At 34.0% G+C, this 15,864-nt stretch overlaps 3 protein-coding genes across 5 annotated transcripts; all 3 read left to right on the top strand.

The window, feature by feature from the left end:
- The first annotated feature begins 1,436 nt into the window (after positions 1-1,436).
- LOC136807483 (CDK5 and ABL1 enzyme substrate 1-like) lies at positions 1,437-9,277 on the top strand. Of its 3 annotated transcripts, XM_067064064.1 has the most exons (11): positions 1,437-3,205; positions 3,340-3,668; positions 5,234-5,314; positions 5,567-5,648; positions 5,809-5,884; positions 7,162-7,265; positions 7,406-7,546; positions 7,671-7,733; positions 7,882-7,918; positions 8,795-8,865; positions 9,022-9,277. In XM_067064064.1, the coding sequence occupies exons 1-11, from the start codon at positions 3,089-3,091 to the stop codon at positions 9,163-9,165; spliced, it is 1,245 nt and encodes a 414-aa protein (XP_066920165.1). In that variant the 5' UTR covers positions 1,437-3,088; the 3' UTR covers positions 9,166-9,277. The 3 variants fall into 3 exon arrangements, with proteins under 3 accessions (XP_066920165.1, XP_066920167.1, XP_066920166.1); XM_067064066.1 differs by lacking the exon at positions 7,671-7,733 and having other exon boundaries at positions 3,075-3,205; XM_067064065.1 differs by lacking the exon at positions 7,882-7,918 and having other exon boundaries at positions 3,075-3,205.
- Positions 9,278-9,355: 78 nt separating this feature from the next.
- Positions 9,356-10,423, top strand: LOC136807484 (heparin sulfate O-sulfotransferase-like). Its single transcript, XM_067064067.1, has one exon. It carries the CDS (start codon positions 9,449-9,451, stop codon positions 10,415-10,417), a length of 969 nt encoding a protein of 322 aa, XP_066920168.1. The 5' UTR covers positions 9,356-9,448; the 3' UTR covers positions 10,418-10,423.
- A 1,386-nt stretch (positions 10,424-11,809) lies between these two features.
- On the top strand, positions 11,810-15,756 carry LOC136807482 (peptidyl-prolyl cis-trans isomerase D-like). Its single transcript, XM_067064062.1, has 6 exons — positions 11,810-11,944; positions 12,227-12,364; positions 12,525-12,631; positions 12,822-13,400; positions 14,978-15,107; positions 15,416-15,756. Exons 1-6 carry the CDS (start codon positions 11,875-11,877, stop codon positions 15,505-15,507), a joined length of 1,116 nt encoding a protein of 371 aa, XP_066920163.1. The 5' UTR covers positions 11,810-11,874; the 3' UTR covers positions 15,508-15,756.
- The last annotated feature ends 108 nt before the right edge of the window (positions 15,757-15,864 follow it).

Genomic DNA, 15,864 nt, shown 5'->3' with positions numbered 1-15,864 from the left:
ATCCACTGTTTTGAGGAAATGTGGCATGAGTGCATTATATCCAGTCCCTAGTCTTGTTTTGAATATTACAAGAGAAAAGCCAGATGTATTTTTACAGCTTTTGAATATGGGCATTGGACTTGGTATTCTTAGATGGGCTGATCAGGAATTTGGAAGAGATTCCTTGAAAGTTATGTGTAACATGGATCTACGTGGATTGTCTGATGACAAAAAATTAGATCTATTAGAAGTGCTTTTTTGTATTTTTGAGAAGGAGCCAAAAGTACCATGGGAAAGTCAATCTGCTGATGATTTTAATCCATGGGAAGAAGCTTCTAATTATCAATTTGATGGAAAAGAACTTATTAAACTCAGTATGAAACTCGTTGTTAATGTGTTAAATTGCTCCAAAGATTTGAAAACACTTCTTTCAAAAGGAGTGAACCGTCGTCCTGAATGTGATGAATTTTCTTGGTTTGATGAAAACAGCGATCGAAAGAGAATTATTTTGGCTTTTCTGCTTGAAAAGATGACACTTGTAGGAAGACATTCAATGAAAAAACTTGCCACAACTTTAACCTCCTGGAGTCAAATTGAGTTTTGGGAAAAGATGAAATATGCTAAATCTGCTTTGTCAGAAGAAAGTTATGAGAGATATTGTGAACAAGCCAAATACTTCCTCAATTTACCAGATTAGTTTTACTTCCTAATAAAACTTTTCCTATGAAAACAACTCAAGTAGACAATATGAAAAACACTTTGAATGTTGTTAAACATTTGGTTCTTTGTATCTGCCTTAGTGAACAGAACTGGTTTCGTACTCATATTGGTTGATTTTTAACTAAAAACCTTTGTATATGTATATAACAGTTTTTCTTTTAGCCAAGAAACTAACCTTTTATTTTCCCTTAATCATTCTTGCCCCTTTTTTGTAGATTTGTCTTGTATTTTGCAATTGGTTTTGGTTAGAACAGACTTTCACAATGAACATTAAAGCTGTCACAACGGCCAAATTATGTCTGCAAAAACAAAAACACTTTTTTGGCTTCGACTGCTAGTCTTTATATTTTATCGGGTGGGTAGTATTGATATTTTTATGTTTTTTAAATGTACATATCAACAGAGTATTTTATGCATATTTTATTTTTAGGGTAGGATATATTTTAGAGTTTTGATATTTAAAAAAAAGAAAAAGTTTTTTTGTATTCTTCTGATTAGGAAAAATGTTATGATGTTGATAAAATTGTTTTCATCTTTTCCAAACTGAATTTGGTTACACAAAAATAAATTGTCCGTTGTCTTCGCAATAACCAATAGTTTGTAATTTGAAATATTTGAAAATCATGTTTGAGATTTTCCGGCAGATCGTGTGAAATAGTCAAAGTTTCTTTTGTATTGAAGCTTTTCTTCTAATGATGTGAATCCAGTCTCTCATTTTAATCGATTCTTTTTCTTTTAGATAATAATGTATAGTAATAGTTAATCTCCAAAAGACTACACAAAAATGAGATGGTTTCCATAACTTTGGAAGATGTTGTTTATATTGTTGTTGTTTCAATATTATGGGGTGCTACCAATCCTTTCTTGAGACAAGGATCAAAAGGTTTGGAAAAAATCAAGCATGAAAGGTTTCTTCATCAAATTTTGGCAGAGCTGACTCACTTGTGTAAGAACTGGAAATTTACACTACCATTTCTACTAAACCAGTCTGGGTCTGTATTTTATAATATTTTGGTTGCAAGATTGGATTTATCTTTAGCTGTTCCTGTTGTAAACTCTTTGACATTTTTAATGACGATGCTATCTGGCGCATTCTTAAAAGAAGATTTAACCAGAAGAAAATTGTTTGGTTCATTTTTAGTTTTGTCAGGGGTAACCTTGTGCGTCCTCGAAAAACTTGGCCTTCTTAGTTAGGGCTGTTTGAAATTTTTGTTACTAATTCCTTAAAGCTCCAGTTAAAAAAAAGTGAAAGAATTGTACCTAATTTCTAATTTTAGTTTTATTTAAAAGGCATCATTAAGCGTCTCTCTTCCTTACACAGCATTTTTAAGCGAAAGAAAGAACTTTCTCCCCTTTTGGTGCCGTCCAAGCACCAATTTTGGAAATTCTTTTGTTATTAATTTTGCTTTGTCAGCATAAGAGGGGCGTCGCCTTTATTTTATCCTGCTATACCATAAAAAAGAATATCTTTAATAGCAAATGAATCCCATTAAAGTTTAATAACAGAACTGGAAACATAATATTGACTATCATTCATCCAATATTATTTGTTTTTTGAAAGGTTTGAGCTATGTCCTTTAAAAAGCTAATTTCTGTTTGTAGAATGTTTTTTCAATAATATATCCTTAATACAGAAAATCAGTTTATAGAAATAATGGTAAAGCGCCCTTAGTATTTGCAAGCTATCCTTTAGAGGTTACTACTCGACTTATTCTTCACTACTATTTTTTCAAAAATTGTAAACATCCATGTGAATTTAAAAAGACCCATAATGTTCTTCAATCTTTCACACTGGACTGCGGAAAGTTTCAAAAGATCTTCATGCTTTTTATATGAAGAAGAACAATGCAGCCATTGGCCTGTACCTATTAAAAGGGTTTGTAAGAAACCCGACTGTAAAGTTATTGCCCAAATGTGTGTTGTATTGAAAGGAAAAGGATATTGAACATGATGAGCTTGGATCGGATCTTTATTCTTTCCGCATGGATTGCGGTTGTGGTTTTGATTATGCAGAAAGCTATCTGAAGTGTGCTGAAGAAAGAATTAACCATTGTTGACGTGGTTCAACGAAAAATTAAACGTTTTGGTGAATACTACTTTCCTTGAGTTCACCTTTTTGGTTGAGTTCTCTTTTGTAGTAGCTTGTTTGCTATCTATTCTTTTATTTCTACAGTTCAATGAATATGTTTTCACATGACTACTTTTTGACTGGACATTACCTTACAAAAAGTCTGTAAATTTCCGTAAGAATAGGGCTTGTAGATTATTTAAAAACGTAAAGTAATTTTTGTTTAACTTGATGATTTGAAACTGAAATGAAAGTTTATTAGTCATTTCAACGTTTATTAAATTCTACTCGCCATTTATTCTTTAGTTGTGGATAAAAATAATGATAAATGGTTACGAAGAAGCACGTAAGAAATACAAATCACGTCGACTGGTTGAAGGCTATTTGTTTTTAAAAAGTCTTTCTTCAAATGAATTTGAATCTGGTAATAGTCAGTTGGTAAGTCCTTAATTACTACCTAGAATCGTCTGAAAAAATTTATCTTTCCAAGAATTTGGAACATATTTAACTCAGGACTTTATGGTAGCATCTTTTAATGGTTAAATCTTTTTATCAATTTTTCGACTTTTTAGGTAGCATCCGCAGTACATCCAAAGCTAGAGGAAAATGCAAGAAATTCGTCCATTGAGACGCTCCTCTCCAACGTTCCTTTGGACAAGAGGAAACCAGCCCTTCTACATTCTGTCTCAATAACAGCAGCTGCTAACGTTGACGATGAGATTCATCTACAAAAGTATCGTTCAGATGACAACAAAGGTGGTGGAGGGTTTTTCGAACTAAACACTCCCTCCATGTTGCGTTCCAAGTCTACCATTGAAACATCAAAAGACCTTAAAAATCGAATCAAACTAACAACACCGAATCGCATGAAACATTTGAATGAAGAAGCTTATGGGAAAAGGTATTTCCGTATGTAGATTTCAACAAGACGACTTGAAGTCGAAAATTTCGCCTAGAGTTTGAACTACATGGGAAAAACAAGAAGTAGATGAAGCTAATCTGAAATCTACTTTACATGGAGCCTTGATGAAACAATTTTACAACAAGAACAATGAGGCTTAAAATCGCTAAAAAAATAAGACCAATTTAAGAACAATTGCTGTTTAATTTTTAAAAATTCTCATAAAGTATATGCTTGTAAAAAATTGATATGCTCTTATTGCACGCCATCCCTTGTTTACTTTGTAAGAACTAAGTACCGAAAGGTATATCACCATCTATCAAGAGTTATTGATTTGATTCTTATAAAGTAAATGCTTATATGAAAAATAAATATGCTCATATTGTGCGCCGTCCCTTGTTTACTTTGTAAGAACTAATTACCGGAATGTATATCACCGTCTATCAAGAGTTATTGATTTGATTCTTATAAAGTAAATGCTTATAACAAAAATAGATATGCTCATATTGTACCCTAATCCTTGTTTACCTTGTAAGAACTAATTACCGAAAGGTATATCACCGTCTATCAAGAGTTATTGATTTGATTCTTATAAAGTAAATGCTTATAACAAAAATAAATATGCTCATATTGTGCGCCGTCCCTTGTTTACTTTGTAAGAACTAATTACCGAAAGGTATATCACCGTCTATCAAGAGCTATTGATTTGATTCTTATAAAGTAAATGCTTATAAGAAAAATAAATATGCTCATATTGTGCGCCGTCCCTTGTTTACTTTGTAAGAACTAATTACCGAAAGGTATATCACCGTCTATCAAGAGCTATTGATTTGATTCTTATAAAGTAAATGCTTATAAGAAAAATAAATATGCTCTTATTTTGCGCCATCCCTTGTTTACTTCGTAAGAACTAATTACCGAAAGGTATATCACCGTCTATCAAGAGGTATTGATTTGATTCTTATAAAGTATATGCTTATAAGAAAAATAAATATGCTCATATTGTGTGCCGTCCCTTGTTTACTTTGTAAGAAATAATTACCGGAAGGTAATCACCATCTATCAAGAGTTATTGATTTGATTCTTATAAAGTAAATACTTATAAGAAAAATAAATATGCTCATATTGTGCCCCATCCCTTGTTTACTTTGTAAGAACTGATTACCGAAAGGTATTTCACCGCTTTACAAGAGTTATTGATTTGATTCTTATAAAGTATATGCTTATAAGAAAATAAAGAAAAATCAAAACTGTGAAGCTAAAGACACAAAGATATAATGACGTAATCCAAAGAAAACCTTCCGTGGTTATACGAGCGTGTAATTTGTAAATTGATTTTAGTGAGTTCGTCCACCGTATCAAGTACTTTCGTTTTCAAAATTTTCTTCCGATATCGCCGCACCATGCCTATTGTAATACTTTCGCTAAGGCGAAATTAATAAAACAAATGACTAGAATTAGAATTGTCTAGTCGCACTTGAGTCGCGATGCAATTGATAAGCTTCTTCTCCCAGATAGAGAATTATGTTGAGGTTGATTGCAAATTTTATTTATTTTGTTTTTAGATTGGTGTTAACGAGCAAGCATAAAGCTCCTTACTGCATGTTTTCTGTCATCCCTTACACCAAGAATAAGCACCAACACAAGTAAACTATTTTTTGATTGCTCAGCTCGGAGAGATTTTTACGTATTGTTCTACATGTTTTTTTTCCTTCTATAAAAGCGTAACGTCTATACGCATTTGCAGACCCAGTTTTTGGTACCTGCGAATGGCTCTATTGTTTAAGAGGGATAGAATGATGAGCATAATGTGAGCCTGATATTGGGGTAGACATCTGCTTATTAGTATCGATGGCACCTGAAGACATTTACCAACTTCTATATATATCTGTTCACAGTGAGAAGAACACGTCAGGCCATTATCACGCACACCATTCTACGAATCTTATTGATAATGTTGATATTGGGGATGGAAAACGAGTAAGCTCTCTTTCTCTACAATATTCTTTTAATAATGATAGCTGTCGTTTTAGAGATAACGAGACACCTGTTCAATAATGACATCTAATAACGGTCTTACTGTATTACCATCGGTTTCAGTTTATTGTTAATTTTCATTCTCTTGAATTCGACATTTCAGGAAGTTTCTTTTTGGCAATTGCTTGTTCCTGAAAATTGGAAAAGACAACGGAATCAAGATCATGAAAACGATAAAGGTTTGTGACTTCAATTGGGATTTTTTTGTTTTCCCAATTATTTATTTTAATTAAATGACGTAAAATTCCAATGTGCATGTACCCGTGAACATATAAACGACTGGACATCCATCTCCTTTGTATTTTTGAAGTAGAAGATAACACTGCTAGCTTTGTTGCCGCCTCGTTAAAATCATAAAATGAAACAATAAATTTTGTATAATATAGAATTGGTATACTTATTGGGAATACCTAGTACCTAGTGCTAACAGCGTCAAAACTTCGACAAAAGTCTCTGTTGTTCTACTCAACTCTTCTAAAGTCTTCTCAAGTCTTTTAGCTTTTAAGTTTGGTCTCAAAAGTATGGAATAATTTTAGAGAGTATGGGATTCGAATTATGATATTCTATATTCTTATGACACTTTGTATACTATTTCTTTCGTGTCATAAAAAAAATTATTGGAGTTGACAAAAGCGATTCAAAAGTAAACACGCACTTGAAATTCTGCATTTCAGCGTTGAAAAATGTTGATAAAATATGTTGCAAACTTATGAAAAAAATTACAATAATTCTTTCGTGAATTACGAATGATCAATGTTCAAGCTCTATCAATCCTTTTACCTAAGTAATTCCAAGAAATAAAATTGTGACGGAATATTGTCGGATTTTATATACCAATTTTGAAATACAGGCGGCAACGAAGCTCGCTTCAAAGACACAATGGAAGATAGACGTCCAGTCGTTTATATGTTCATGACGTACCGTAATACTTCGAATAAACGCCTCCTTCTTTTAAACACCCCCTCAAATAAACACCCCCTCAATAAACACCCCTCCTTTGAGGAAATATTTTAAAGAATGCCCCACCCTCAAATAAGCACCCCCTTCGAATAAACGCCTCCCCTCCCCCGTTTATTTAAAACAAGTAGCTGTAAGGAAGCATATAACATAAAAGAAAACTTAGATATATACGATAATAATTGTATTCTTTTATTATTCGAACTGATTACCGCCTGTTTCCACATCCCTAAATGGACATTTTTTGTACTCAAATAATGAAAAGGCAAAATAAGGTTCCAATTCACATTATTAAAGTGACCTCGGTTCTAAATTTTTTCTTTGAACGCCCCCTTCATTTAAAGCCCCCCCCCCCTCCCCACGGATAAATGCCCCTCCTAAAAATCAAAAAATTCAATAAATCGAAGTCATACTGTAAGTGAATGTGAAAGTCGCCTTTTTCAGTATTGCTGACAACAAAATTTGATTTATTTTTTGTGATTTTTCTGAATACTTTAAGACTTTAACGAATACCATCTTGTGGATTACGACCCTATGATGTTGGATGATCCAGAGTTGACATGTGGTAAACATCGCAAAGTTTTAACTCTAAGCTCATATACTGTAAGTGTATTCCTTGCTCTGTTATAACAACTAACAAAAATTGAACTTTCATGATTGCAAATGGATATGAAAAGTCATTAAGAGGGAGAGGAACCTGCTGCTTGATCGATTGATTCCTACACCTTTTATTTTCCTTCAAGGTTTCCATCATTCAATATGCAAAGCCATCAGCGGTAAAGAAAGATATCAATGAACAATTCCGAGAAAAACATCCAAATTTGACCATCACTTTAACAAAGTTGAGAAGTCTTAAAGCAGAGATTGTTCAAATCGCACATAAGGTGGGTTAGGTTAGTCCAGTGCTTAACAGATTTGATCTTTTGATGTCTTTACAACTTAACAAAATGCAGTCAATCTATGAAGAAGATTTTCTGGATGATTAAGCTCACAACGTTTTATTTCTAGATGAATTTAGATATGGCTGTGATAGCAGGTGCCTTCGTTTATTTTGAGAAAGCGATATTAAAGGTATGTTAATCTATGTTCGCTAATCTGGAAATTGTACTCAATAATTCGATTTTGATGAATCTCCTTCGACCTAAGTATTGTGTGTAAAAAAGTAGTATAAAGGCAAAACTAATGATTCCATCATATAACGTATGTTTTTCATCCATAGACACGCATCCATAAAAACAACAGAAAATGTATCGCTGGTAAGAAATACAGTTATAATTTTTAATTTCTTTTTAATTTTATTTTGATGGCAACATGGTTAATTTTGTTATTGTTTCTTGGACCTACCTCGGAGGTCATAAAAATAAAGGGCAAAGTTCTCTAAAAGGTGGCTGAAGCCGTTATTTTCGGAAATTTTTTCTGGCCGTAAAAATCGGATTTTCTTATTTGGGGAAATTCCATTTTATTATTTTTAGGGAAAATGAGCATTTCTCGTGATAGATTTAGTTTGTTTTTTTTGTATAATGATGTAAAATTGTATTGTTTAAAATCTGATGGAACCCGATTTTCGAAAAAACGATTTGGGGCAAATTTTGGGCAGAAAAAGTGCCTAAAGATTTACTATTAGATTTACTAATATATTTCGAGATATACTTCTTATCTTCAGATTATTCTAAAACAAAATATAAAAACAATTTAAAAACAGTATCATACACAAAATAAAAACTTCACTCAAAATTTTTGAAAGAACCAATTATTTAGGCAAATTTGGGCCAATTTCGGATTTGTGGAAGTTGATTCATTAGATTTTGTCTTTAATTAGATAGATTTATCTTTACAGGAAGGAAATGATTGTTTGATTGTTATGCCCAAAACTTAACATGGTTTGATTTCCAAGAAAATATTTTTTGGGCTCCTTACCTCTAAAACAACGGATCGCCAGCGAGAAACAAGTTTCAATATGTTTTCAGGCTTACGCTATGCTATGCTTTTATCTTTCCTTTTTCGGTAGAACATTTTCATCTTCATTCAGCATGTTTCCGACTACTCTTTTCAGGTAGGTTCATTCAGCATGTCGCTAGCTATTTCTGAGCTTATTATTACTTAAAAGCTCTTCATCTCTTCTCTCTTTCAAGGTGCGAGTTTGCTTCTCTCGATCAAATTTTTCGATGATGTTCATGGCAAGAATATCAAAGGATGTATTGAGGTAAAATCACTGTTAACAAGCTAACATAATTTCGGAAAAAAGTGAAAAGTGAAAAAGATCTGGTTTAGAATACAACTTGAAGCCTTCTTTGATTATCATCTATGCTTTGGTTAATAAACGTTGTGAAAGAAAGTACAATTTTATTTCTATTTTCAGGCAATCCAAGACCAGTTACGAATCAGTCACAAAGAATTATTATCGTGTGAATTGCAATTACTTGTCCTCCTCGAGTTTGCTTTACAAATACCTGCAAATGAAGTCATTCCAACTTACAAACGGCTGGAAAATTCGCTTTCTTAATAATGTGTTCTTGTGTATTATTTATATTAAGTTGTAGATATTTTTTTGTAAATAATGTATTTCATTTTCTATTATAAACGACTTGGGATTAGGTCATTTTATTCTTTGCTAATTTCTCTGACTGTGCTTTTGTCTCTGCGCTCTTGAACATAGAATCTTACTTTTCTTTTCTTTTTCTTTCAGCATCAAAACAAAAAAAAAATTGCAAAGATAAAATCAATGAATGCATAAGCATTATGCATTTAACGTACTGTTTGTATCTTAATATCGAATAAATAGCACGATGGGTCCGTTGAATCGTTTGTATTTTCTTTTGTTGATCATCGTCTGTTTCATGATATGGATCTACTTCACCAAAGAACGAGACATTGTTTACATCAAGCAACCTGTCGTTGATCCATCTTCCCTTTCACATCAGGCGGGCAATCCCGAGGACCAGATGCTCATCTTGTACAATCGGATCCCAAAAACAGCAAGTACAAGTTTTATGAATGTTGTCTATCAGCTAACAACTGTTAATAAGTTCACTGCTGCTTATGTGAATGTATCATCGCGCAGTCATCGATGGTTATTACAAGATCAATTATTTTTCGCTAGAAATATTACAAAATGGCACCAAAGGAAGCCTGCAGTGTTTCATGGGCATTTTCCATTTGTCAGTTTCATCACGATGGGTTTTCCACAGCCAATATACATCAATGTAGTAAGAGAACCTTTAGAGAGGTTAGTCTCACATTATTACTTCATGCGATTCGGCGATACCTATTTGCCAAACAAAATACGTAAGAAGCAGGGTGATAAAACGACTTTTGATGAATGTGTGGATAGAAAACTTCCTGACTGCGCACCGGAAAAACTTTGGATACAAATCCCATACTTCTGTGGCTCGGATGCTGATTGTTGGAAACACGGCAATAAAGCAGCACTTCACCGTGCCAAACGAAATTTTTTGAATTATTATTTCTTGGTTGGAACAACTGAGAGAATCGGAGATTTTGTTCGTATTTTGGAATCATCCTTCCCTCGGATTTTTGAAGGTGCATCTTCGATATTTGGTACGAATGGTGGGTTGCATATTCGTAAAACGAAAAAGAAAGTCCCCTTACAACAGAAAACGATTGACTATTTTTCGAACAACCCTATTTGGAAAATGGAACGAGAATTTTATGATTTCGTGAGAACGAGATTTGAGTTGATTATCAAACAGTACAAGGAAGGAAGAAAAGTTGAATATATTAAAGTGATGCCATGATATGTATTTACGCTGACTCTTTTTCTTTTCGTCAGAGACACGTTATATAATGTTTTTTGTTGCTATTTATATTTTTGATATTATGAATTTCTAAAGTAGGGTAGATCGTCAACTACCATTTTTAGCATAATGTCAAAAAATTCTAAAGGAGAACTAAAATGGTTTGGGTTAGAAATTTGGCAAAGTCCGCTATTATGGAATTGCATTTCCTACTAAAACGCAATATTTAGAGCTAAACTCTAATTTTCTCAGGCTAAAATATCACAAGTGGTTTCAAATAGGGTCCTGAAATCTTTTGGTGTTGAAAGTATTCTGGAAATACTCTGGGATAACCATGATGGTTTGGGTCAGAAATTTGGCAAAGTCTGCCATTTTGGAATTGTATTTCATTATAAACACAATGTTTTGAGTAAGCTTGAGTGTTCTTCCTAAAGAAATAAAATTCATAATGGCAGACTTTGGCATATATATGTCCATTGTGAACCACTGTGATTTTCCTTGAGTGTTCCCAGAATACTTTCAACACCAAAATTTTTCAGGACCCTATTTGAAACCATTTTTGAGATTTTAGCCTGAGAAAATTAGACTTTAACTCTAAATATCACGTTTTAGTAGGAAATGCAATACCATATTGGCAGACTTAGGCGAATTTCAAACCTAAACCATTTTGGTTTTCCCAGAGTATATCTAGAATACTTTCAACACCCAAAGATTCCAGGACACCATTTGAAACCATTTTTGAGATTTTAGCCTGAGAAAACCAAGTTTTAGCTTGAAATATTGGCATTTAGCATGAAAACTCAATTTCTAGGGCACCATTATGGATTTATAGGAAAGTTTTGAAAACTCAAGTTTGATTTTTCCTGGAGCTTTCTCTGAAGTGTTCATTCCTGAAAATGTGTGTACCTTAAAAAGTTTAAAAGTTGTGGGTCCTCGAAAATGCTCATGCATTTTGCTACCCAGAATCGGAGAAAAGCCTTTTAAGTTTGAAATTGAAACATTGAGCGATCTCGCTAGGGTTATTTTGTCTTTTTATGTTGAATATTATTACAAGACACCATATAGAAACCATTTTGACCCTTTACTGGCCTTTCATAGTCTTAAAATGGGCAAAAAATGCCAGTTTTACTCATTTTTCGCGTTAGTGCGAAACAAAGACCCCCCTGGGGAATGCTGTTTTTTTGACCTAGGACCTATTTCTTGACTTAGCCATTTGACGATCTACCCTATCTAAAGCGTTTTATATCATTTTCAGCTATTTTATGCATTTTATTTTACTATTACTCATTTTTGATACTAACTATTTATCACGTTTCAAATGATAGCACGGTGAATTTGACTGTTATTCGCGTGAACTTAAATCAATACTTTTTTTTTCGAAAGTGTTCCTTGATGCTTGATTGATATTTATATTTGACTTTCAGTTGTAAAGAATAAAGAACAAATTAACAAACAAAATGGTTGAAATTACCGAGAGTGAACCTCGCTTCAAAGTCTTCTTTGATGTCAGTATTGGCGGTGAGAGAAGTAAGTCCAAGCCTGGTATATTACGAACCTTATATAAACCTTGAAAGCAGTTTCTAAATCCCGGGCGAAAAAATCAAATTTTGAAAGTGGTACTACTTCTTGATGTGAATCAAAACCAATATTCAAAGGGATATATTTATAGCTCAGTCCCGAGATTATAAAGAACACTAGCTGCACCACAACACCTGAAATCATGTAAGCAATTCGACACATTTCATTTCGATATACTTGCACAGTAATAAAACAGTAATATCGAATATTCTGTATCAATTTCTTTTTCAGTTGGCCGTATCATTTTCGAGCTGTACAATGACATTGTTCCAAAGACAGCGGAAAACTTCAGATCCTTATGTGTTGGTGATAAAGGCGTTGGAAAAAGTGGGAAACCTCTACATTACAAAGGATGCAAGTTTCATAGAAGTATGCACCATTTCCTTGGTTTCCTTTATTGAATATGAAAATTGCCTCACCCTAATTTTTCATTTTTGGATACAAATGACTTGGCAAACGCAGTAGAAATCAATTCGCAAGGGACCGTATGTGTTATATTCCTAAGTCTAATTTATTTGTTTTTTTTCAGTCATCAAAGACTTCATGATCCAAGGAGGAGATTTCACTAACGGGAACGGTACTGGCGGTGAATCCATTTATGGAGAAAAATTCGAAGATGAAAACTTCCAAATGAAGGTGCCAAATTCTTTAAGTCTCGCTTTCCAGCTTCCAAATATATGATTGTCTTATTGTTTTACGCCCTCTTTAATTGAATATTTGAACTTGGATTTTAGCCGCTTTAAAACGTTTAAACCGACTTCCTCTTATTAGGGGATACAGGGTAGATATCATGGATACTTAACAATTGTTTTCTTCATTGACATAGCACGAAACGCCAGGTCTTTTATCCATGGCCAACGCAGGTCCCGGAACAAACGGATCACAATTTTTCATCACCACCGTTCCAACAGCTCATCTCGATGGTAAACACGTGGTCTTTGGGAAAGTTCTCAAAGGAATGGGCGTGGTCAGAGAACTAGAGAATGTTCCGAAATCAGGTGAAAACCCTTCCAAAGAATGTTTGATCGATGATTGTGGTCAGATCGCTGAAGGAGAAGATGATGGAATTATGATGGTAGATGATGGTACTGGTGACTTACTGCCTGATTCACCTGAAGACTCTGATATCGACTTCAAACAGCACTCGATGGTGAAGGAAGCAGTTGAGAAAGTCAAAGCCATTGGTAACGACCTCTTCAAGAAAGGTGAAGCAAAGAAAGCGTTAAGGAAATATGGGAAAGCCATCCGGTACTTGTCGCATGCGGACAGTGCACTTGATTCGGATGATGGCAACAGTGACGAGGATGCGGAAGTAAAGAAGATTTTGATCTCCCTCTACTTAAACAGTGCTGCTTGTAAATTGAAAGTCGATCAAAATCAATCTGCTTTCAAAGACTGTCAAGAGGTACGTACAATATTTACATAACATTGTTTCTACCCCCTCTAAATTTAGGGGGGGTCTTGGGTTTTGATGAACCAAAAGCAAGGGGGTGTTAAAAGTATGACTTTCCAAAGGGGGGGGGGTCTTCTTAGATAAGGGGGATCTTCCTTGAATTATGCGAAATTTCAATTTTTTCATTTATACTGATTTTCTAAGGGGGGTTAGCACTTAAGGGGGGGGGCATGGTTTCTGCCTACTTTTTCAGTCCCCCCTTAAAATGCAATTTTGCCCTTAAATCAAACAAAAATTACCAGTACCCCTTGTTAGAATGTCCCCCCTTAAAATAAAAAATAAAGGAGTCCCCCCTCAGATTTTTGTCTTTAGAGTTTGACAATAACAAAGTACAACGATTGGTTCGATATCATATCAATGCCATCAACATTATGATGGGTACATAATGATATCCAACTAAATAAAGTTCAATAAATAAAAATAAATATTAAATTGGAAACAAACTGGATCCTATAATCAAATGATACAAATAAAACTTGTTCTGAATAAAACCAATCAAAATATGCAGTATCTGGTTGTGTTTTGCTCGTATCTTAGGCCTTCCAAATTATCCTTATTATTAGATTGGAACTGGGAATGTCTTCTGATTGTAGTCCTAGTTTAAGTTAGGTCAAGCAAGAGGTCTTACCAAGTAGAAAATTTAGACAGTGAAAACACAAGTAAGATTTCATCCTTATGACAATGATTTTGGATGTGACAGAACTTGTAAAAATAAGTCTCTGCTGCAAATTTCAAAGATCATCGATGTCGACCAACTATTTAAAGAAAGTCTTTGTACCCTTCACAGCAAATAATTTTTTACAATAGAGAGAGAGGGAAGAGAGGATGCAGATTCATGGACCCCGGCGAACCATTTTGAGTGGGGGGGGGACAAGATTTTGGAAAAAATGTCGGCCACCATGGTTGGGCGACGAAGAAAATTTTTCACTTTTTACACCCTCAAAGCACCTTAAAACGTTATCTAATTAGCGAGAATAATAGTTTTTATGGTTTTGTTTGGGCTGTTAAAAGTTGTTCTAATGTACATAAGTTTCAATTTAGCATGGTCTGCAAAAAAGTGGGCATGAAATTGTGAGCACGAAAACGGGAAAGAAGATATTATTAGATAAAGAAAATTATTATCAATAAAACCAAAGACATAACATCTGAAATTCAAACAACAATTTTCAAATTTTAGTCCCCCCTTTTTTCATGTTTTAATAGATTCTTGCAGCCCTTGATAAAAGATCCCCCCTTATTTTTAAAAATTTACAAAAATCCCCTCTTTTTTAAAAGGCAATTTTTTTGCTCCCCCCCTTATTTTAAGGGGGGCAGAAACCATGGGGGATCCTCTTACCTAAGGGGGGGGGTCTTGACCCCTCTAGAAACTATGCATGAGTGATTTCTGTTTGAGAGATTGTCATTTTCTGCAATGACGCTTGTGAATAGGAGGGCCTTAATACGTTGGTAGTGGTCGAAGCTTCTGAATCAATCCATGTTTTGCTCTCAGTGTTAAAATACAACCTCAATTTCTTCTTTTATGTTTTCAGGTTCTTTCACTGGACAAAGGGAACGTGAAAGCCATGTACAGACAAGCTCAAGCTAGCTCTGGAATGAAGGACTACGAAAATGCAAAGAAAACCCTCACTGAAGCACAACAATTGGACCCTGAAAATAAAGGTACTGGTCATGAAACCAATCATTTGAAAATCTGAGCTTATATTTAGCTTTCATTCCTGAAAAAGCGTCAGTAACACGATTCAGTAAAATAATTTGAATGATACACTGTGCGTGGAAAAAAATTGGAACACGATTGATGATTCCAAGGAAAAAACTTCCCAGATTGGGATAATTGGGACATCAATCATCCGTTAAACAAGGAATTTCTTTCTTCTTGTAATGAATCTAAACTCAATAAAGTTGGATTTCATTTACCAGACACAATGCTCATATCATAACATTACTTTCGTCAATTTCTTTGTTTTTAGCGGTGACTGGTGAACTGAACCGAGTGAAAAAGTTGATAGCAGACAAAAAGCAGAAAGACAAACAAATGTATGCCAAAATGTTTGGACAGTGATGATGCCATGACGACAACAAGAAGTTTGGTCCAAGAAAATGATGGAATGATGAGCCTCCAAAGAAATCCAATGTTTTCCTCAAAATGACATCTTCTCTGACGCAGAAATTTTATTGAAAACTACTCATTTAGGGACCAACCATCCTTAGGATTTTTTAATAATTAGATTTATCATTTTTAATTTGTTTTTTATTCTTTACATACAACTTATATTTTTTTGATGGGAAATATATTTTCAATTTAGGCAAATTTTTGTTACTATTACCTACTGATTTGATCAGATGTTGTTGTGAGATGTTCAGGTTTGTTATATTTTCAATAGTTCACCTTATAACATTTCTTCTTTCTGTTCGTTTT

Source organism: Clytia hemisphaerica, unplaced genomic scaffold (assembly GCF_902728285.1).
Source record: "Clytia hemisphaerica strain Z4C2 unplaced genomic scaffold, Clytia hemisphaerica genome assembly, whole genome shotgun sequence".
In the NCBI taxonomy this organism is placed as follows: domain Eukaryota; kingdom Metazoa; phylum Cnidaria; class Hydrozoa; order Leptothecata; family Clytiidae; genus Clytia; species Clytia hemisphaerica.
Note: the sequence above shows the minus strand (reverse complement) of the source record. Positions and strands in the feature narration are given on the sequence as shown.

Bases quoted from the DNA above. Each gene is read 5' to 3' on its own strand.
- LOC136807484 (XM_067064067.1), top strand. From the start codon at position 9,449: ATGGGTCCGTTGAATCGTTTGTATTTTCTTTTGTTGATCATCGTCTGT.
- LOC136807483 (XM_067064064.1), top strand. From the start codon at position 3,089: ATGATAAATGGTTACGAAGAAGCACGTAAGAAATACAAATCACGTCGA. The intron at 5,315-5,566 runs GTAAACTATTTT...ATCTGTTCACAG, and splicing joins AAGAATAAGCACCAACACAA to TGAGAAGAACACGTCAGGCC. The intron at 7,919-8,794 runs GTAAGAAATACA...CTCTCTTTCAAG, and splicing joins CAACAGAAAATGTATCGCTG to GTGCGAGTTTGCTTCTCTCG.
- LOC136807482 (XM_067064062.1), top strand. From the start codon at position 11,875: ATGGTTGAAATTACCGAGAGTGAACCTCGCTTCAAAGTCTTCTTTGAT. The intron at 11,945-12,226 runs GTAAGTCCAAGC...TTTCTTTTTCAG, and splicing joins CAGTATTGGCGGTGAGAGAA to TTGGCCGTATCATTTTCGAG. The intron at 15,108-15,415 runs GTACTGGTCATG...CTTTGTTTTTAG, and splicing joins ATTGGACCCTGAAAATAAAG to CGGTGACTGGTGAACTGAAC.